This window comes from Delphinus delphis, chromosome 9 (assembly GCF_949987515.2).
Source record: "Delphinus delphis chromosome 9, mDelDel1.2, whole genome shotgun sequence".
NCBI classification, from domain to species: domain Eukaryota; kingdom Metazoa; phylum Chordata; class Mammalia; order Artiodactyla; family Delphinidae; genus Delphinus; species Delphinus delphis.
In genome coordinates, this window is record NC_082691.1 from 16,546,725 (window position 1) to 16,564,914 (window position 18,190).

The 18,190-nt window shown below is 41.8% G+C and overlaps 2 protein-coding genes across 3 annotated transcripts in view; one reads left to right on the forward strand and one right to left on the reverse strand.

The window, feature by feature from the left end:
* Positions 1–18,190, forward strand: part of LOC132430910 (calcium-independent phospholipase A2-gamma) — a 134,662-nt gene that overhangs the window by 46,158 nt on the left and 70,314 nt on the right. The window lies entirely within an intron of this gene.
* Positions 1,332–2,687, reverse strand: GPR141 (G protein-coupled receptor 141). Its single transcript, XM_060019844.1, is given in 4 exon segments — positions 1,332–1,995; positions 1,997–2,092; positions 2,094–2,212; positions 2,435–2,687. Coding segments are annotated over 4 exon segments (750 nt in total). The 5' UTR covers positions 2,640–2,687; the 3' UTR covers positions 1,332–1,665.

An 18,190-nucleotide genomic window follows, 5' to 3' on the forward strand; every position in this document is an offset into this window, starting at 1 on the left:
TATTTCTGCATTCCACTAAATTATTTTTCCCACTAACACTCTGAAGACTACTGCTCAAAAGCAAATGCATTAAAAAAAAAGGATTGTCAGGCTTCCCTGGTGGCGCACTGGTTAAGAATCTGCCTGCTGATGCAGGGGACATGGGTTCGAGCCCTGGTCCGGGAAGATCCCACATGCCGCAGAGCAACGAAGCCCGTGCACCACAACTACTGAGCCTGCGCTCTAGATCCCGTGAGCCACAACTACTGAGCCGTGTGCCACAACTACTGAAGCCCACGCACCTAGAGCCCGAGCTCCGCAACAAGAGAAGCCACCACAATGAGAAGCCCGCGCACCACAACGAAGAGTAGCCCCCGCTTGCCACAACTAGAGAAAGCCCGCGCGCAGCAATGAAGACCCAACGCAACCAAAAAAGAAAAGAAAAAAAAAAAAGATTGTCGCCATATAACAGGTTTATGAGTTGACCTTACAGTATGGTGAACTTTAGATACTGCATCATTTCTCCCTGGTGCAGGGGGTACCATTTTCCCTCCTTTTCAAGTAATCTATTTGACTTTCTGCCTGATAGACCCAGTAGAAAATCATGTGGAAATGGAAACTCAAAAGCCAATTTCAAGATACATGTACCTTTGTAATTATTGGTGCATTTTTTCAGTTTTCTCCAAAATCCAGAATGAGTTGGAAGAAGTGGTAAGTCCTCTTTATGGAGCGTAATTATACGCAAAGCAAAGCATAAGGGCGTATCAATGTCTGTACTTGCTAAGTAGAATCTGAGTTCTGAGTTGGTTGTCTTGGTTGTTTTATTGACTTTAACTGATACCAGTGTTGATTTTAATTGTATAAAACTACTTGGTCATATAGGATGCCTTGAACCAGCTTAAGGACAGTCCCACAGTCTGAAAGGCATGGCTCTAAAACAGTCTGTCATCATGCTTAAACTAAGTCCAGCTGGCTTCCACTTTTTCCTATTTCTTTTCCTGCTTCACGGATCCATGTCTGGGAAGGTAGATCTGGGACGTAACCTCGGCTTCCTGACTACCTTCTCTACCTTAATCAGAATCAAACCACATCAGTACCCCGTCAGTCCTGAAAGAATTTCCTCTACGTCTCTTGACTATCTGAGCTAATCCTTTCCTACACATACCACAGCCAGCGGCCATAGCTTTCCTGGCTATCAGAAATTTTCAAGAAGTTGAGGATAAGTTGAATAAGTTAAGGCTTCTGTAGAGGCTTTATCTTCAGGTTCTCTGGACTTTGAAGAATAATTTAGCAATAGAGGGAAACAACGTTCTACGATCAAAGCTCAGTGGGAGTAAATGCAAAGAGGAGAACAGCCTGGAGAGTGCATGGGGAAAGGCAATAGCTGTGCTTAGCAGAAGTAAACATCGCAAGAAAAAAGAGGTAGGGGTTGAGTCTGGATGGTCGGGGTCAACTTGTGTAGAGTTAAGGTGATCAAACATGTTCTTCATTAATGAAGAACTGATAACAGTTCTCCGAGAAGAGGGAAACAATCAATCTTCATTACCTTTTCATGGAAAAATAATTTTGATGATGATTAAGAGCAAGAATTTGAAAAATTTCGAAGTCATGGAAGCGCCCACTAAATCAAAACTATTTTATCACAATAGCGAAAAACTGATTACAAAGCAAGTAACATAGGAGTATTTAGTGGATAACACCCCCTACGAAACACAGCATATCCAGGCAACAAGCAGTAGTTAAAGCAACAAAAATTTCATTATAAAGAACTAACTCAGAATTTTCTATCTCTGAATAATGTTGAATGAAATGTACCCGGAAGGCATGGTGGGGTACAAAACAGACCACTATTACGAGGAGGAAGAAGAAGCTCTGGATTTGAGCTCTGCATTCTTGATGGGCCCACATGTCTGGCCAAAGAGTCTTTACCAGTTGAACGATAACCCCCATCTGTATCAGAAAGAGGGTCGCAACTGTTGTCATCATAATGATGATCGTAGAGTAGTTCAAGATAATGCATTTCCCTGTGGTTGAGGTCTCTGTAGAACTCAAAGCGTCGTTGTTCTGAGTAACTTGGATGGGTGCCATATTGTAAAAAACATATTGGCAAAAAAAATCACACCACCCACCATCCAAATAATCATGCTTAAAACCACCGCATGGTACTTTTGGAACTGCTGCATTTGGAGTTTCTTAAAATACATGAGCAATCGGAGTATGATGATGGCCACATTGAAAGCAAAGGTGGGGGCTTCCCTGGTGGCGCAGTGGTTGAGAGTCCACCTGCCGATGCAGGGGACGCAGGTTCGTGCCCCGGTCCGGGAAGATCCCACATGCCGCAGAGCGGCTGGGCCCGTGAGCCATGGCCGCAGAGCCTGCGTGTCCGGAGCCTGTGCTCCGCAATGGGAGAGGCCACAACAGTGAGAGGCCCGCGTACTGCAAAAAAAAAAAAGAAAGAAAGCTAAGGTGAAGTACATATGACCATATATTATGCTGCTAACCAATCGGCAGGTGAAGAATCCAAACTCCCAGACGACTGATATATACTAGCTGAGACGAAAGGGAAGGCTGACCAGGAGGATGGAGTGTAGCACTATGATGTTGAGAACGATGGTGGCAATCACTGATTGGCTGTTCCTTCTTGGCGTCATACAAGACATCGTAATAGCTCCTGCAGCACCTCCCAGCAGAACCGCGCCGTGGAGTGTTATGAGAATCGTCCTGCAGTGCCTGTCGCAGCGGCCCAGGTCTATGTTGGAAGCGTTTGACAGGGCGGTTGTATTGATCGGCTCCATATTTCACCACAAAATGCTTAGAAGACCATAAACCCCTAAATCAAAAGTTTTACAAAATTAGAGTGGATATATTGAAACTGCACAGCAACTGCACATGAATAGTCTTGTTTTGCCATCCCAGCCCACTGTTTACAAGCCTAAAACTGGGTACCCAATAAGTATTGTCAGAGACTCGTCTTAATTACCCAAAGATATTGAAGAGACAGAGAGAGTGAAACAAAATGACAAAAATAAGACTGTCTGTACATAAAACTTGTAACTGCACTCAGGCATTCTATTCACAGATATGTCTAAACTCACATACCAGGGCGGGGATGAGCATAGGACATATTAGCCTCTGGCATAAAGTTTAAGGAACGGCTAGAGACTCGGTCATCAAAATAAATAGTAGTCTAATGCGATATTTTTAAAAAAATTAATGCAAAAAAATTGATGATGAACAAAATAAATTTTAAATAAAGGCAGGGTCCGTATACACGCAACACTCGTTCATCTCAGATCTGTAAAAGCCGTCCCTCCTATTGTCAGAAAATCCAGTTTGAGATACTGCAGAGAAGACCATGTAAATCACATGTAATTATTGGAAGAAGGTATATCAGACACTTTAAAATATTTCCTGGGCTTCCCTGGTGGCGCAGTGGTTGGGAGTCCGCCTGCCGATGCAGGAGACGCGGTTCGTACCCCGGTCCGGGAGGATCCCACATGCCGCGGAGCGGCTGGGCCCGTGAGCCATGGCCGCTGAGCCTGCGCGTCCGGAGCCTGTGCTCTGCAACGGGAGAGGCCACGACAGTGAGAGGCCTGCGTACCGCAAAAATAAAATAAAATAAAATAAAAATTAAAAAAAAAAAAATATATATATATATATATATTTTTTTCCTGTGAACAGCTTTGGGGCAAAGAGCAGCATATAATATACATATTACCTGCACTCTTCTTCCAAACTCTGAAACTTTTCCTGGACTGGTATGTTACATTTTGGTAAAAAGTTGGGGTTCGGGGGTCGGTTCTGTTTAGCTTTCACTTAAGTTTTTCAGGTACGGATGCATAAGGGATAGTGATCATATAGCAGAGAGGCAGACTGCTTGGCAATGTGCTTTCCTGCTTCTAAGTGTCACTTGGCCATTTGGTTGCTCTTAGGGTGTGTATAAGTCTCCTGGCCTCACGGAGCTCTGGCTATGAAATGCAAAGGGTCACACTGCCTTTGTCACTGGAAAATGAAATGAGCCAGTGCATTTGAGACAGCTTTATAACTGAAAAAAAAAAAAGCCACATAAAGTTATGATTCTTAAGGCGAAATAACAAAAGCAAAAAGACATTATTTACCACTTTCTCCTTAGTCTACATAGGGCAGATACACAGTTATGTGACATAAAATTGTTGTTGCATTATTAAGCATTTAATAAATATCCTACAATTAAAAGCAAACTTTTTCAGACCTTTGATCAGATGGTATTAGACCCAGGCATCAACAGATCAGACTTTTCTCTCTGGAAGGATCTGTGTCCATTTTCCTCACGTATCTGCTGCCCACCTGGCCAGAAGCAGAGTCTGAGCGTTTGTATCTGAGGGAGAAGTTATTCCACAGTGAACGTCTAAATATCTTAGAATTTTTCTTCTGCTGCTATGGAATCTTCTTAGAATAACTAAATTTTCATTTATGAAAAATTATATTGGACCTGTCACATTCATTGACTACCCTCAAATAAGATTTTATTGTAACTTAGAAATACAATTATAATTTGCATAACAATCTAAGCTTTATGTGCTGAAATATGCATTTTAGCAAACTATATATATATATATATATATATATATACGTATATATATATATACACACACATATATATATATAAAATGCATAATGCCTGTACACTTTTTGTATGAAACAAAATAGTTTTATGTGACTTATGAACAACAAATGCCATACTACTGACTTAGTTTTAAAATTTTGGTAGTCCTCAAGTCCAAGCAGACAAGATTTAAGTTTGATATGACCTTAAAGAAAGGAAAACTTAAATAATTTATCAGGTCCCACTGGTTTAAATGGACACAACTGCCAAGGCAGTGTGACGTTTGGAAATAGGTTATTAGCTGGCTAATAATGGGACAAATAATTAACACTGAAGTTGCCTCTTCAGTCACAAATATGGGAATGAGATCTATTTTGTAAGGATGTTATGAGAAGTAAGTTAAATTGCATGTCTAAAGACCCAACAAATTCCCTGACAGGAACTAGGTCATCAAAGCGTCAATGCCACTTCTACCTCTATAATGTACACAAAGATATATCATAAACATACAATGCCATCCTTTTTTAGTTACCTCTCAGAATCATGCTATAAGTATTTAAATGCATTGAGATAAACTCATAGGGAAGGGAGGAGTTGGATCATCACTTTCCTTGCTCTCAGGACCTTACCATTACGACCACCATCCCCTGGAAACTTTTGCTCATGAAAACCAAGCGCTGAGACTATTACTCAGCCATAAAACGGAATGAAATTGGGTCATTTGTAGAGATGTGGATGGACATGGAAACTGTCATACAGAGTGAAATAAGTCAGAAAGAGAAAAACAAATATCGTGTATTAACACATATATATGGAATCTGGAAAAATGGTATAGATGATCCTATTTGCAAAGCAGAAAAAGAGACACAGACGTAGAGATCAAATGTATGGATACCAAGGGGGGAAGCGGGGTGGGATGAACTGGGAGATAGGGATTGACATATATACACTAATATGTATAAAATGGGTAACTAATAAGAACCTGCTGTATAAAAAAATAAAATTCAAAAACTCAACAAACAAATAAATAGATTAATTTAAAAAACCAAGTACTGAGACTATTACTCAGCCATAAAAAGGAATGAAATTGGGTCATTTGTAGAGACGTGGATGGACCTGGAAACTGTCATACAGAGTAAAATAAGTCAGAAAGAGAAAACCAAATATCATATATTAACACATATATACGGAATCTAGAAAAATGGTATAGATGATCCTATTTGCAAAGCAGAAAAAGAGACACAGATGTAGAGATCAAACGTATGGATACCAAGGGGGGAAGCGGGGTGGTGGAATGAATTAGGAGATTGGGATTGACATATGTACACTATTGATACTATATATAAAATAGATAACTAATGAGAACCTACTGTATAGCACTCTACTCAGTGCTCTGTGGTGACCTAAATGGGAAGGAAATCCAAAAAAGAGGGGATATATGTATACATATAGCTGATTCACTTTGCTGTACAGTAGAAACTAACACAGCATTGTAAAGCAACTATACTCCAATAAAAATAAATTAAAAAAAAAAAGCAAGTACTGAAATTTCTAGATCTGTTTCCTATGCAGAAACATTTAAATGAACACCCAAACTACTTACTTGTTGTTTTCCTCTTATGATCTGCTGCTGGTGGAAGACACAAGGCACTTTGATCATTTGCTGGTGATCTACATCAGAACAGGTAATAAGAACGGTTTGCTAGAATCAAGTCTCCAGTCAAGAAAGGTCATGGGATGAATAATGAACTGGCAAAGAGCTCAAGCTTTAGACTGAGGTCTTCCAAAGTTAACCAGTCAAGATGGAGGACCCAGATAAACCATCTGGGCCACAAACGGATGTGTAGCTCAGCAGCTAGTGGTGAGACAGATTCAAAGTATTCTAAGACTTTCATTTTCACTATCAATGACTTATTTGCAGTAACTTTTCTTATTAACATGAAAAACTTAGAATTTTTTTTCCCAATGCTCTTTCTTATCACACTTGTATCCAAAATGTTTCATATTCAGTATAAGAATGACGGAGTGGAGTACTTTCTGTGAGATTTTTATATTCTCAACAGTAAACTCAACATATTTATATCTCTGGCTTTCACTTTCCAAGACTCCCTTCTCTCAGTAACTGCCATTTGGAGATATGGTTCCTTTTGAAGCTCGACCGTCTGGTGATGTAACTTCCACAAGACGGCACGTTTTTTCTCAAAAGTAAATCTTCTTACATCAGTCTTCTCACTTCCTGTTCTAACTTCATAGTCACCTTGAGCTGTGCTAAGACCTCAAAGCATAATTTTAAGGAAGTTGGGTTTAGTACACCTAAAGATGAAAGAGACCAACATGCCTTCAACAGTTGCGGGCAAATTCAGCCCCAAATCATATTACGGTTCAGCTACAGGAATTCAAAAGGACCAAAACTGTCAACTGTAAAGCAAACTCATTATGGACTACATATAGGTAACAACTTGATAAAATTTTCATTTGCTTCAGAAAGAATGAATATCATCTCCTCCTACGCCATCTGCTAGATGATCACCCAAAAGTGCTTGTAGCCACAGAGATACAAAACAACAGAATCTAAACCTAATAGAGCCATATGCTTAATTATTTCAAGAAAAACGCTCAATATAAGATGGGATTTCCAAATCTTACTGTCAAAAGCAAATTTGTACCAATTCAACTCAGCTGGGAAATTTCTCATGGAACCAATTTTTCAACCCATTTTAAACATCTCGCCTTAAATCAAATTATTTCAAAAATACGAAATCTGGGTTGTAGGCCTGGATTTTGACATATTGTCTGGCAGGTCTCATTTTTCAGATAAAATGTGTTTCCTGGAATCTTTGGGATAAAGTATGTTCCCATAGAAACCATGCTATATTTAGAGGTTGCTTCTCTGACGAAGGACTAACTGGGAAACAAGATAGATGTGACCAACAGTGGAGCCTAAAAATAAAAATCGGCTATAATTCAGAACTATAGCCAGCACACAAATTGATAGCATTCACACTGACAATATAAGGAATTCAAAGTACTAAAATGTGTGTATATTATGTTTAAAACACATCTAGAAGAATGCTTGTATTTAATTTTGTTTTTCTCACTACACTCAGAATTCAGTTCTTTTCATTCAGGAGTATCAAGATTTTTAAGAAAATAACAAAACCTTAGTTTGAGAGCTTAGACATTACCCAGTTCAGTACAGTACAACCTTTTTTTTTCTTAGAGAAAATATGATTTATTGCAGTATAGTTGATTTACAATGTTGTGTTAGTTTCAGGTATACAGCACAGTGAGTCAGTTACACATATGCATATAACTATTCTTTTTCAGATTATTTTCCCAAATAGGTTAATACAGAATACTGAGTAGAGTTCCCTGTGCTATACAGTTGGTCATTGTTGATTATTTTGTATATAATAGTGTGTATATGTTAATCCTAAACTCCTAATTTATCCTTCCCCTCCATTATTTCCCCTTTGGTAACCATAAGTTAGTTTTCCAAGTCTCTGAGTCTGTTTCTGTTTTGTAAATAAGTTCATTTGTATCTTTTTTTAGATTCTGCATGGAAGTGATATCATATGATATTTGTCTTTCTCTGTACGACTTACTTCACTTAGTATGACAATCTCTAGGTCCTTCCATGTTGCTGCAAATGGTATTATTTCATTCTTTTTTATGGCTGAGTAATAGTCCATTGTTATGTGTACCACATCTTCTTTATCCATTCATCTGTTGATGGACATTTAGGTTGAGGTTGCTTCCATGTCTTGGCTATTGTAAATAGTGCTGCAGTGAATATTGGGGTGTGTGTATTTTTTCAAATTATGGTTTTCTTTGGATATATGCCCAGGAGTGGGATTGCTGAATCATATGGTAGCTCTATTTTTAGTGTTTTGAGGAACCTCCATACTGTTTTCCACAGTGGCTGTACCAATTTACCTTCCCACCAACAGTGCACGAGGGTTCCTTTTCTCCACACCCTCTCCAGCATTTATTGTTTGTAGACTTTTTGATGATGGCCATTCTGACCACTGTGAGGTGATGCCTCATTGTAGTTTTGATCTGCATTTCTCTAATAACAAGTGATGTTGAGCAACTTTTCATGTGCCACTTGGCCATCTGTATGTCTTCTTTATGACCCTGTAATTTAACAGAGGAAACCACCACAATTCAGAGGTTTAGAAAATTACCACAAGGTCACAGGCCTATTTAGAAAGCAGATAAGGATGAAAAATACATACCCCATTCCAAGCCTTCATGTCCACTGCATGATGCATGCGTGGTAAACTTGAGATTGTCTCTTGCAGACACATTAACAATCAACAGCTTAATTTTCCATCTACTTCTCTGTGATATCTGGAATCTTATTTTTGGAATGGACCTTAATCTTTAAATAGAAGTATATTTTAAAATCCTAGAGAATTAAAATTCTTCTTTAAATATAGCTTGCCCCTCAGACAAACCATTAAAGTAAGACATTAGCATTGGTGATAAGCCTAAGTGGGTTTTCAGAAGGAAAAGTTCGTCTGTCCTCTGCAGGAGAAGGTCCAAAGCAGATGCTGCTGGAGATGCCACCATCTTGCCCCATCTTCCCCCTTCATGGGAGGTGCCCTTTGAGATGGCCATTTGGTGGGCAGTCTCTGCTCCTGAAAGAATGGGGTGCGGGTCGCTTGTCTTTCTAGAGTTGTTAAATTGCTACTGTGAAATGTCCTTAGGAAAGTGGTAATAAAATCTGCAACTGCTAATTCTCAAAGCTGTTTACACTCCTAAATCATTAGCCAAGACACTGAAATGCCAGGCTTGGTGCCCTGTCTGATCCAAAACACACAAAGGCTCAGCTGACCTGGATATTCAAGGCAGCACCTGGGCCTTGGACCTCTCCTCACTCTAGGACCTGCATTCTAGTTCCTCTCTTCAGTTCTCTCCCTTTGTGATTATGTCTAGCTCCCTTGGTCTCTCTCAGATACAATGGAACTTTCCTTCATGGAGACAGTGAGATTTGAAATGAGAGGAGTCCGGACAGCGCCTTCCAGCCCTCCCCTTATTTCCCAGATGGGAGATGGAGGCCCCGGAGGCCCTTCTGTCCCTCCCACTCCTCCCCCTGAGGAAGGTGACCCAGGGCAGCATCTCTGCATCTTCAGACGCCACACAGACTGAAGCATATCAAACAAGCATGTTGTAGGAAACCTGTTTTTCCTAAATTAAACATTTTCTGGCATTTATTTTCTAGTATAGATATGGTCGCAAATAATGAAACCAGAGTTGGCACCCAAAAGCCTTGGATGGTCGAGAGCCCTGGATATTGGTCTTTAAACATGTATAAATGTGTATGTTGTCCTGACACAGTGTTCCCTACATCTGATAAAAGGATAACCGATTTTAAGTAAAACAAGAGAGATTAAGGTTAGACATTAAGGAAAAAACTCTAATAAAGGCAGAGAGGGATTTATGCTGGTCTATGAAGCCCTCTGTTGACCTCAGCTTACACTATGCTATGCTCCGTCTCTCTGGTTTCTTTTTGCTCCTCGAGCCCACCCAAATACATTGTGTATTTTGCATCTGTGGGTCTCTCTGCCCGGAGTGCTTTTATCACTTCAACATGTCAGGCTGCCTCTTGTCATTCTGTTCTCAGCGTTGGTGTTACCACCTCTGAGAAGCCCTCTCTGACTGCCACAGGGTTAGGCAACTGCTCAGGGACCACCACATTGCCCTGGTTGAAGTCTTTGCATGTGATTTTCCATGAGGTGTTTTAATTTCTTAATTGTTCGTTATCGGTCTATCGCCTGCCTTCTGTTCCGCTGAGATATACCCCCTCTAACATATATAAGGATATGCTGTGTACTTAGTTTTTGGACCTTAGATCAAACAGAGAACACTGCCTGGCATTTCAAAGTCTCAGTCAGTGGCTTGGGCATGTAAACAAGGTTTGAGAATTAGCAGTTACCGATTTATTTACCACTTTCCTAAGATGGATTTCACTGACCCTAACTGCACTGTCATTGTCACTTCCCAGTGCCCAGATCAGTGTGCAGCGCATACTTGTTGAATGAATTCAATGTTTGTTGAATGAATGTATAAATGTACATGATTTTCTGAAAGTGGCTGTGGAATAATCCTTCTTTTGGAGATAACAACTTAATCATTTTAACTTCATTCTTTTAAGTTTTCAGGGACTAGGGTTGAACGTAAGAGCTGGAATTGACCTAAAAGAGGGTCTAACGAACCCAAGTGCTAAATTTTACAGAAGGAACTGAGGCCAAAGAGGCAGCCTGAGTAGAGGCCACACAGATGCCCTGCATCTGTGACTCCCGGCCCACCCTCCTTTCTTGACCTGCCCTGTTGCCCGAAGTGACCATTTCCCAGGCCACTACATCTGGAAGCTTTACCATATTCCAAAGAGTCTTGTCTCTTTTTTAGCTGATTGAGTCTCATAACACTTGGAAGCATCCCAGAGCATGGAGACATTCAATCAAGAATGAGGAAACATTTTGTTCAACATAAACTTTTCCTCTGATCTTCTTTTTAGCTTCAGATCTTTACGTGCTTTGTATGAATCTTGTCACGTACCTCAGGGAGTGATCTGATTTCCCAGTCAAGCTGTTTACCTCTTTGGAGGTTACCGTACAATGTGGTTTAATTTTTTTTCTCTTCTGTATTCTACTCCTTTATGAAAGGAAGATAATACTTCCTCAGAACAAAGGAAAGGGAGTAGCGGTTTTACTAACACATGCTACACGCTAGACGGAAGAATGAGCTGTAGTTCAGATCAATAGATTAAACTCAACTGCTTTCTGAAATAAAAGAATTATCTTAGTATTTTGATATCCAGAGGGACTTCAATCAAGATATGATTAACAAAGGATCTGATTGATGTGTCAAGAAGGACTTGGCAAAAATTCACCAAAGGAACCTTCTTCAGGGTATAGTAATATCCACAAGCTGTACTAGGATATAAACAGGTGTCTGTCACTATAGTGCTTTAAAGTTAAACATTCTAAGCAATGTTTCTCAAATGTTATTGTGCTTATGAATCACTTGGCGATCTGGTTAAGATGCAGATTCTGATTCATTAGGTCTGGGGTAGGACCTGAGAGTCTGACTTTCTCACGGGTACCCAGGTGTTTCACAAGCTGCTGGTGCCATGGACCATGCACCATGGACCACCCTTGGTGTTGCAAGACTCTGCATTACACTGTCCAATATGGTAGCCATTCTCCACATTGTGGCCATTTCAATTAACTTAAGTTAAAACAGTTCACTTCCTCAGTCACATTTCAAGAGCTCGAAAGTTCTATTGAACAGATTTACTAAGGAAAACACAATGTATTAAATAATTCCGAGTCGCCACGATCTTGCCGCCTCTCTTTCCTAGCTGTAGGCTGCCAGCTTTTATTGGGAGAATAACAAGCATTGGTTGGATAAGCAGGTGTGTTTGAAGCTGGGGGAGATGGGGCAGAAGAGAACCAGGGCGAAGAGTTGTTGCGGCATCCAAAGAATAAAGGTATTTCAAGGAGGGTGAGGCCAACAGGCTCCAATTTTGCCAAGAGGACAAATAAGCTAAGGTTTGAAAAGTGCCCATCGACCGTGGCAGCATGGGCAGAGGAAGCGGCAGTAGTTGATGGAATATAGGATTAAACTAGGGTTGTTGGGCTTCCCTGGTGGCGCAGTGGTTGAGAGTCCGCCTGCCGATGCAGGGGACACGGGTTCGTGCCCCGGTCCGGGACGATCCCACATGCCGCGGAGCGGCTGGGCCCGTGAGCCATGGCCGCTGAGCCTGCGCGTCCGGAGCCTGTGCTCCACAACGGGAGAGGCCGCAACAGTGAGAGGCCCGCGTACCAAAAAAAAAAAACAAAAAAAAAACTAGGGTTGTTAATGATGGAAGCTTTTTGCTTATTTGCATGGTAAAATTTTTAAATGCTAGTCTTGGACCACAAAGGAGAGACTGGCCATGGGGATATACTGGTTTTGAATTTTCAAGTCAAAATGGGCCCTCTGGTAACCTAGTTCATGCTTTGACTATTCAGAGAACTCAAATAAATACCATTAGCCATCAGAGATTTCAGAGTCTCCAGTTCCGAGGAGCACATCTCAAGCCTTCAAAGAAACCTCAGATTTCCTTCCTGCTAAGCAGAAAAATATAATAACTTTGTCTTTATTACACCAGTAATCACAGAACTCTTTGCTTTCTTTGTGGGCTCCAGTTAGGATGAAGAGCAATTTCACCGATCACCTTTTACTCAAAATCTCACCAGACCCTTAAAAATAAACTGTCTTTTCAAGGAAAGGCCAAGCCCTAAGGGATGTTGTCAATCGAAATCTGACACCTTGTTCAGAGTGTGAAGACCAGTTTTAATTCGGCGCTCAGCCCAGCCTCCTTTTCAGAAATTACATTCATTTCCCTCTTATTAGTAAATTTTAAAAAAAGAATACAAAAGCTGATAGAACTTGGTGGTGGGCACAGCTGATTACATGTTCCTGCTACTACAGCAGAAAAGCCCTTTCAAGGAGAATGGCATGCGTTACACTTGAGGATGGACAGGGTTGGCTCTCCAGGAGTAGTGTTGGGCCTCTGTGACACTCTCAGAATATTGCCTTCCTGATTGCTCCAAATTGCTAACAGACCATTGTGTCATTGTGTTACCTGGTGGCACAGGAAGGCTGACCCGGTACTTGAATTGGACTCCTGGGACCTGTGGGATACTGGAGTTTGGACTCAGGTGGGCACCATGTCATTTTGGGCAAGACAGAATCTTTGAATCCCTTTATTTTTAAAATAGGCAGCATATTGACTGTGCCCATTTGACTGATAGCTTCTGTGAGGGCAAAGGGGAGGTCTGAATCCTGGGGTCTCAGGCCCACTCTTCACTCACTCGCCTTTCCCCAGTTCCCCTTCTGGGAGCAGGAACCCCTCGGGCTTTGAGGGAGGGGGGGTTTCTGGGGCCCCCGAGTTGGAGCAGGTCACATTGCATAGTCTTCATGACCATGTAGCTCATGTTGAAAATTAAAGTTTTTGGCTTTTCTTGGGATTTCCCTGGCGGTCCAGTGGTTAGGACTCCGGGCTTTCATTGCTGACGGCCCGGGTTCGATCCCTGGTCGGGAAATTAAGATCCCACAAGCCACATGGCACAGCCAAAACATAAATAAAGTTTTTGGCTTTTCTTTAAAAAAAATCAATAAATAAAATAGGCAGCATATAATCTTTTCCCTGTCTTAAGAAGCTGTTTTTAAAGGAACGAAATGCAAAACTGACAGATAAATCCAAAGCATCTTGATTTCCTAAGATAGCTCTGCAGTGCTGACCTAGCTGATGCTGCAGCCGTTCTCTAAGTTTATGGCTGGGATTTTTCTTTTCAGGAATTTTTAAAAATCTGAGTTTCGGGCTTCCCTGGTGGCGCAGTGGTTGAGAGTCTGCCTGCCGATCCTGGGGACACGGGTTCGTGCCCTGGTCTGGGAGGATCCCACATGCCGCGGAGCGGCTGGGCCCGTGAGCCATGGCCGCTGAGCCTGCGCGTCCGGAGCCTGTGCTCCGCAACGGGAGAGGCCACAACAGTGAGAGGCCCGCGTACCGCAAAAAAAGAAAAAAAAAAAAAAGCGTCTTGATTTCATAAGATAGCTCTGCAGTGCTGACCTAGCTGATGCTGCAGCCGTTCTCTAAGTTCATGGCTGGGATTTTTCTTTTCAGGAATTTTTAAAAATCTGAGTTTCTGATGATTAACTAGTGGATTTCAGTCATGTGGACATTGGCTCAGTGGGGACTTAGTGTTGTCATGATTAATTAATTTTGGCTTAATGATGGGCCCTGGGGAGAAAGATGGAGCCAGGAAAGATGGGACTGAGGAAATGGACTCCACCCAAGGGGCTTGCCCCTGAGGGCAGGTGGGCAATCCAATGACCCATCCAGAGGAAGTGACGGACTCTGGCAGGTTCAACCTGGTGTGAAGGACGAAGAGGCAGGAGGAAATCCAGGCGGTTAGATGTAACCCAGATCCGGGAAGATAGAGGCAATGAACCTGGTGGTGTTCTTATTCTCACATGGGCCCAGTGAAAGGACAGTCAGAGGGTAAGGCAGAGTTTTCAGCTTTCACCTACATCAGAGTTAACTGGGCAGCTTATTAACACAGCATTTCCTGACAACCTGTGGATGGGGCCAGGCGTCCACACTTTCAACAAGCCGCCAGGTCGTCCTGATTTATCCCGATGCTGTCCTTCAGAGGACCACTTCCAAGAAGGGTGAGAGTGGGCCTCATCCTTCCAGGTGTCAGGGGAGCACATGAAAGGGCTGGAGTTTTCTTTGGGACCATATCCCTAGAAGGAAGCTGAAGTTCTAGAGAAGAAACTGAGGCAGAGTCACAGCTTTATGGAGCAAAGCAACAGACAGGGAGGTAGAAAATAACTAACTTGGTGGCCAGGCTCACTGCATACATATTGGCAAAACATCCTGCCCCATTTCCTGTCCTGATCATGGTCTGAGAGCTATGACCTTAGAGGCAGGGCTTACAGGCAGATCAAAGTCTGGGATGTGGGGATACACCACATCTAAATTAGCCTCACTGTGTGTTTCTAACTAAGTGATTTCTGCTTTGAAGTAACCATACCAATACAAGTGTCTTGAATAAGATGAAAAATTTCTTCTCTCACGTTACAAGAGATCCAGGGTGGGTTTCTCTCGAGCACCCAGAGCTGGCAGAACTCTGCTGGTTGCCCCGTGAGTCTCATGGCTTTCTTCTCAAGGCTACAGAACGGCAGCTGTTGCTGCAGTTTTCAGGTCCTCACACAGCCTTGTGGAGAGGAAGAAAAAAGAACTGTATCCCCTTAGTCACTCATTATCAGGAAAGAAAACATTTCTGGAAGCCCTCCAGCAGGCCTATCTTTACACCTTTTTGGCCAGAAAGGGTTGTTTGTTGACCCCTCCACCCATCTTAACACCCCCATGGTTTATATCCGGTGGCCGGAAAAAGGGCTCCCTTCCCTGTCCCCCAGTACTGAAAGTATTGTGGTGCAGTGTACCGGGAGGGAGCAGGGAGATCTCCTCAGGAGGCAATCAGTGGTGTCTTCATCACTCCTCTCAGAAACATGATTAAAGGATTCTAAATGCTGGGAAAAGGTCCCTGTACAGTTTACTGCATGAACTCCTTATGGTCTGTCTGTTATCAAATGATGGCAGTAAAGTTCACGTTAAGGAACTAAGCTTTTGCACATAACTCAGAGCACTGCCAATCCTTCATTCATCCTCCTCTAGGACACAACGTAAATTCCCAGCACACACCCTCCTGTGCAGGACCCTGCGAGCCTTCTCTCAGGGTCATCTCAACCTTTGTGTTGAGAAGCACAGAGTTGTACTTCTTAACTTGGGCATTTTCTCACTTTCCTTTTTTTTTTTTTTTTAAGCAGTACGCGGGCCTCTCACTGCTGTGGCCTCTCCCGTTGCGGAGCAAAGGCTCCGGACGCACAGGCTCAGCGGCCATGGCTCACGGGCCCAGCCGCTCCGCAGCATGTGGGATCCTCCCGGACCGGGGCACGAACTCGTGTCCCCTGCATCGGCAGGCAGACTCTCAACCACTGCGCCACCAGGGAAGCCCCTCACTTTCCATTTTTGAAAACAAAGATTCCTTCTTCCAACCTCCTTTTTATTTCATATTAATCAAACTCATCTCAGATATTGCAACTCTAATGTACTTCCTCCTTCAAGGGAAAGTGAAGAAACATTTCTTCAAAAGTGCTGTGGGAAGGTAGGCTGGGTTCTGTTTTTGAAATGAGATGAAGTTGTGTTCTTCTGCCTGCTCATGAAAATGTCTTGCCTGATAAGTTCTGTGAGTAATGCAACTTAGAAACCCATAGACTTCCTGCTTGATTCCACTGATGATTCATAATTTTATCATCTAGTTTGTGCTTTAAAGCTATTTCAAGAAGATAAATACATGCGGTAAGAATATCTTAGTTGATTTTTGTATTCCTTCTTTCCATTTCCTTTCCCAACATTAAAATAAAGAAATGAAACATGATCTCAATATCAAGACAATCTAAACTGTTGGAGGAGGTAATCAAGAGGATGTGACCACTGGTTGGCCCACAAACTGCACCCAGGCAGTAGAAGGCTCCTCCCTCCCTCCCCTGTCCTTGGAATGAACACTCCACTTGCCTTCCCGGAGCTGGAAGAGGAGATCTTATAAAGACCTTGTAAAGAGCTGGAAGGAAAGATCTACAGTCATCAAGACAGTATGGTACTGGCACGCAAACAGAAATATAGATCAACGGGACAGGATAGAAATTCCAGAGATAAACCCAAGCGCCCATGGTCACCTAATCCGTGACAAAGGAGGCAAGAATATACAATGCAGAAAAGACAGCCTCTTCAGTAAGTGGTGCTGGGAAAACTGGACAGCTACATGTAGAAGAATGAAATTAGAACACTCCCTAACACCATACACAAAAATAAAAAAAAAATGGATTAGAGACCTAAATGTAAGGCTGGACACTATAAAACTCTTAGAAGAAAACATAGGCAGAACACTCTTTGACATAAATCACAGCAAGATCTTTTTTGATCTACCTCCTAGAGTAATGAAAATAAAAACAAAAATAATGAAATGGGATCTAATTAAACTTAAAAGCTTTTGCACAGCATAGGAAACCATAAAGAAAACAAAAAGACAGCTCTCAGAATGGGAGAAAATATTTGCAAATGAAGCAACTGACAAGGGATTAATCTCCAAAATATACAAACAGCTCATGCAGCTCAATATCAAAAAAACAAATAACCCAATCAAAAAATGGGGGGAAGATCTAAATAGACCTTTCTCAGAAAAAGACATACAGATGTCCAACAAACATGAAAAGATGCTCAACATGACTACTTGTTAGAGAATTGCAAATCAAAACTACAATGAGGTATCGCCTCACACCAGTCAGAATGGCCATCATCAAAAAATCTACAAGTACTGCTGGAGAAGGTGTGGAGAAAAGGGAGCCCTCCTACCTGTGGGTGGGAATGTAAATTGGTGCAGCCACTATGGAGAACAGTATGGAGGTTCCTTAAAAAACTAAAAATAGAGTTACCATATGACCCAGCAATCCCACTGCTAGGCATATATCTGGAGAAAACCATAATTCGAAAAGACACATGCACCCCAATGTTCATTGCAGCACTGTTTACAATAGCCAGGACATGGAAGCAACCTAAATGTCCATCGACAGAGGAATTGATAAAGAAGATGTGGTACATACGTACAATGGAATATTACTCAACCATAAAAAAGGAGCGAAATAGTGCCATTTGCAGAGATGTGGATGGACCTAGAGATTGTCATAGAGTGAAGTAATTCAGAAAGAGAAAAACAAATATCGTATAATATCGCTTATATGTGGAATCTAGAAAAATGGTACAGATGAACTTATTGGCAAAGCAGAAATCGAGTCACAGATGTAGAGAACAAACTTACGGTTACCAAGGGGGGAAGAGAGGTGTGGGACGAATTGGGAGATTGGGATTGACATATATACACGACTATGTATGAAATAGATAACTAATGAGAGCCCTCAGTAGCACGGAGAACCCTACTCAATGATCTGTGATGACCGAAATGCGAAGGAAATCTAAAAAAGAGTGGATATATGTATACATAAAACTGA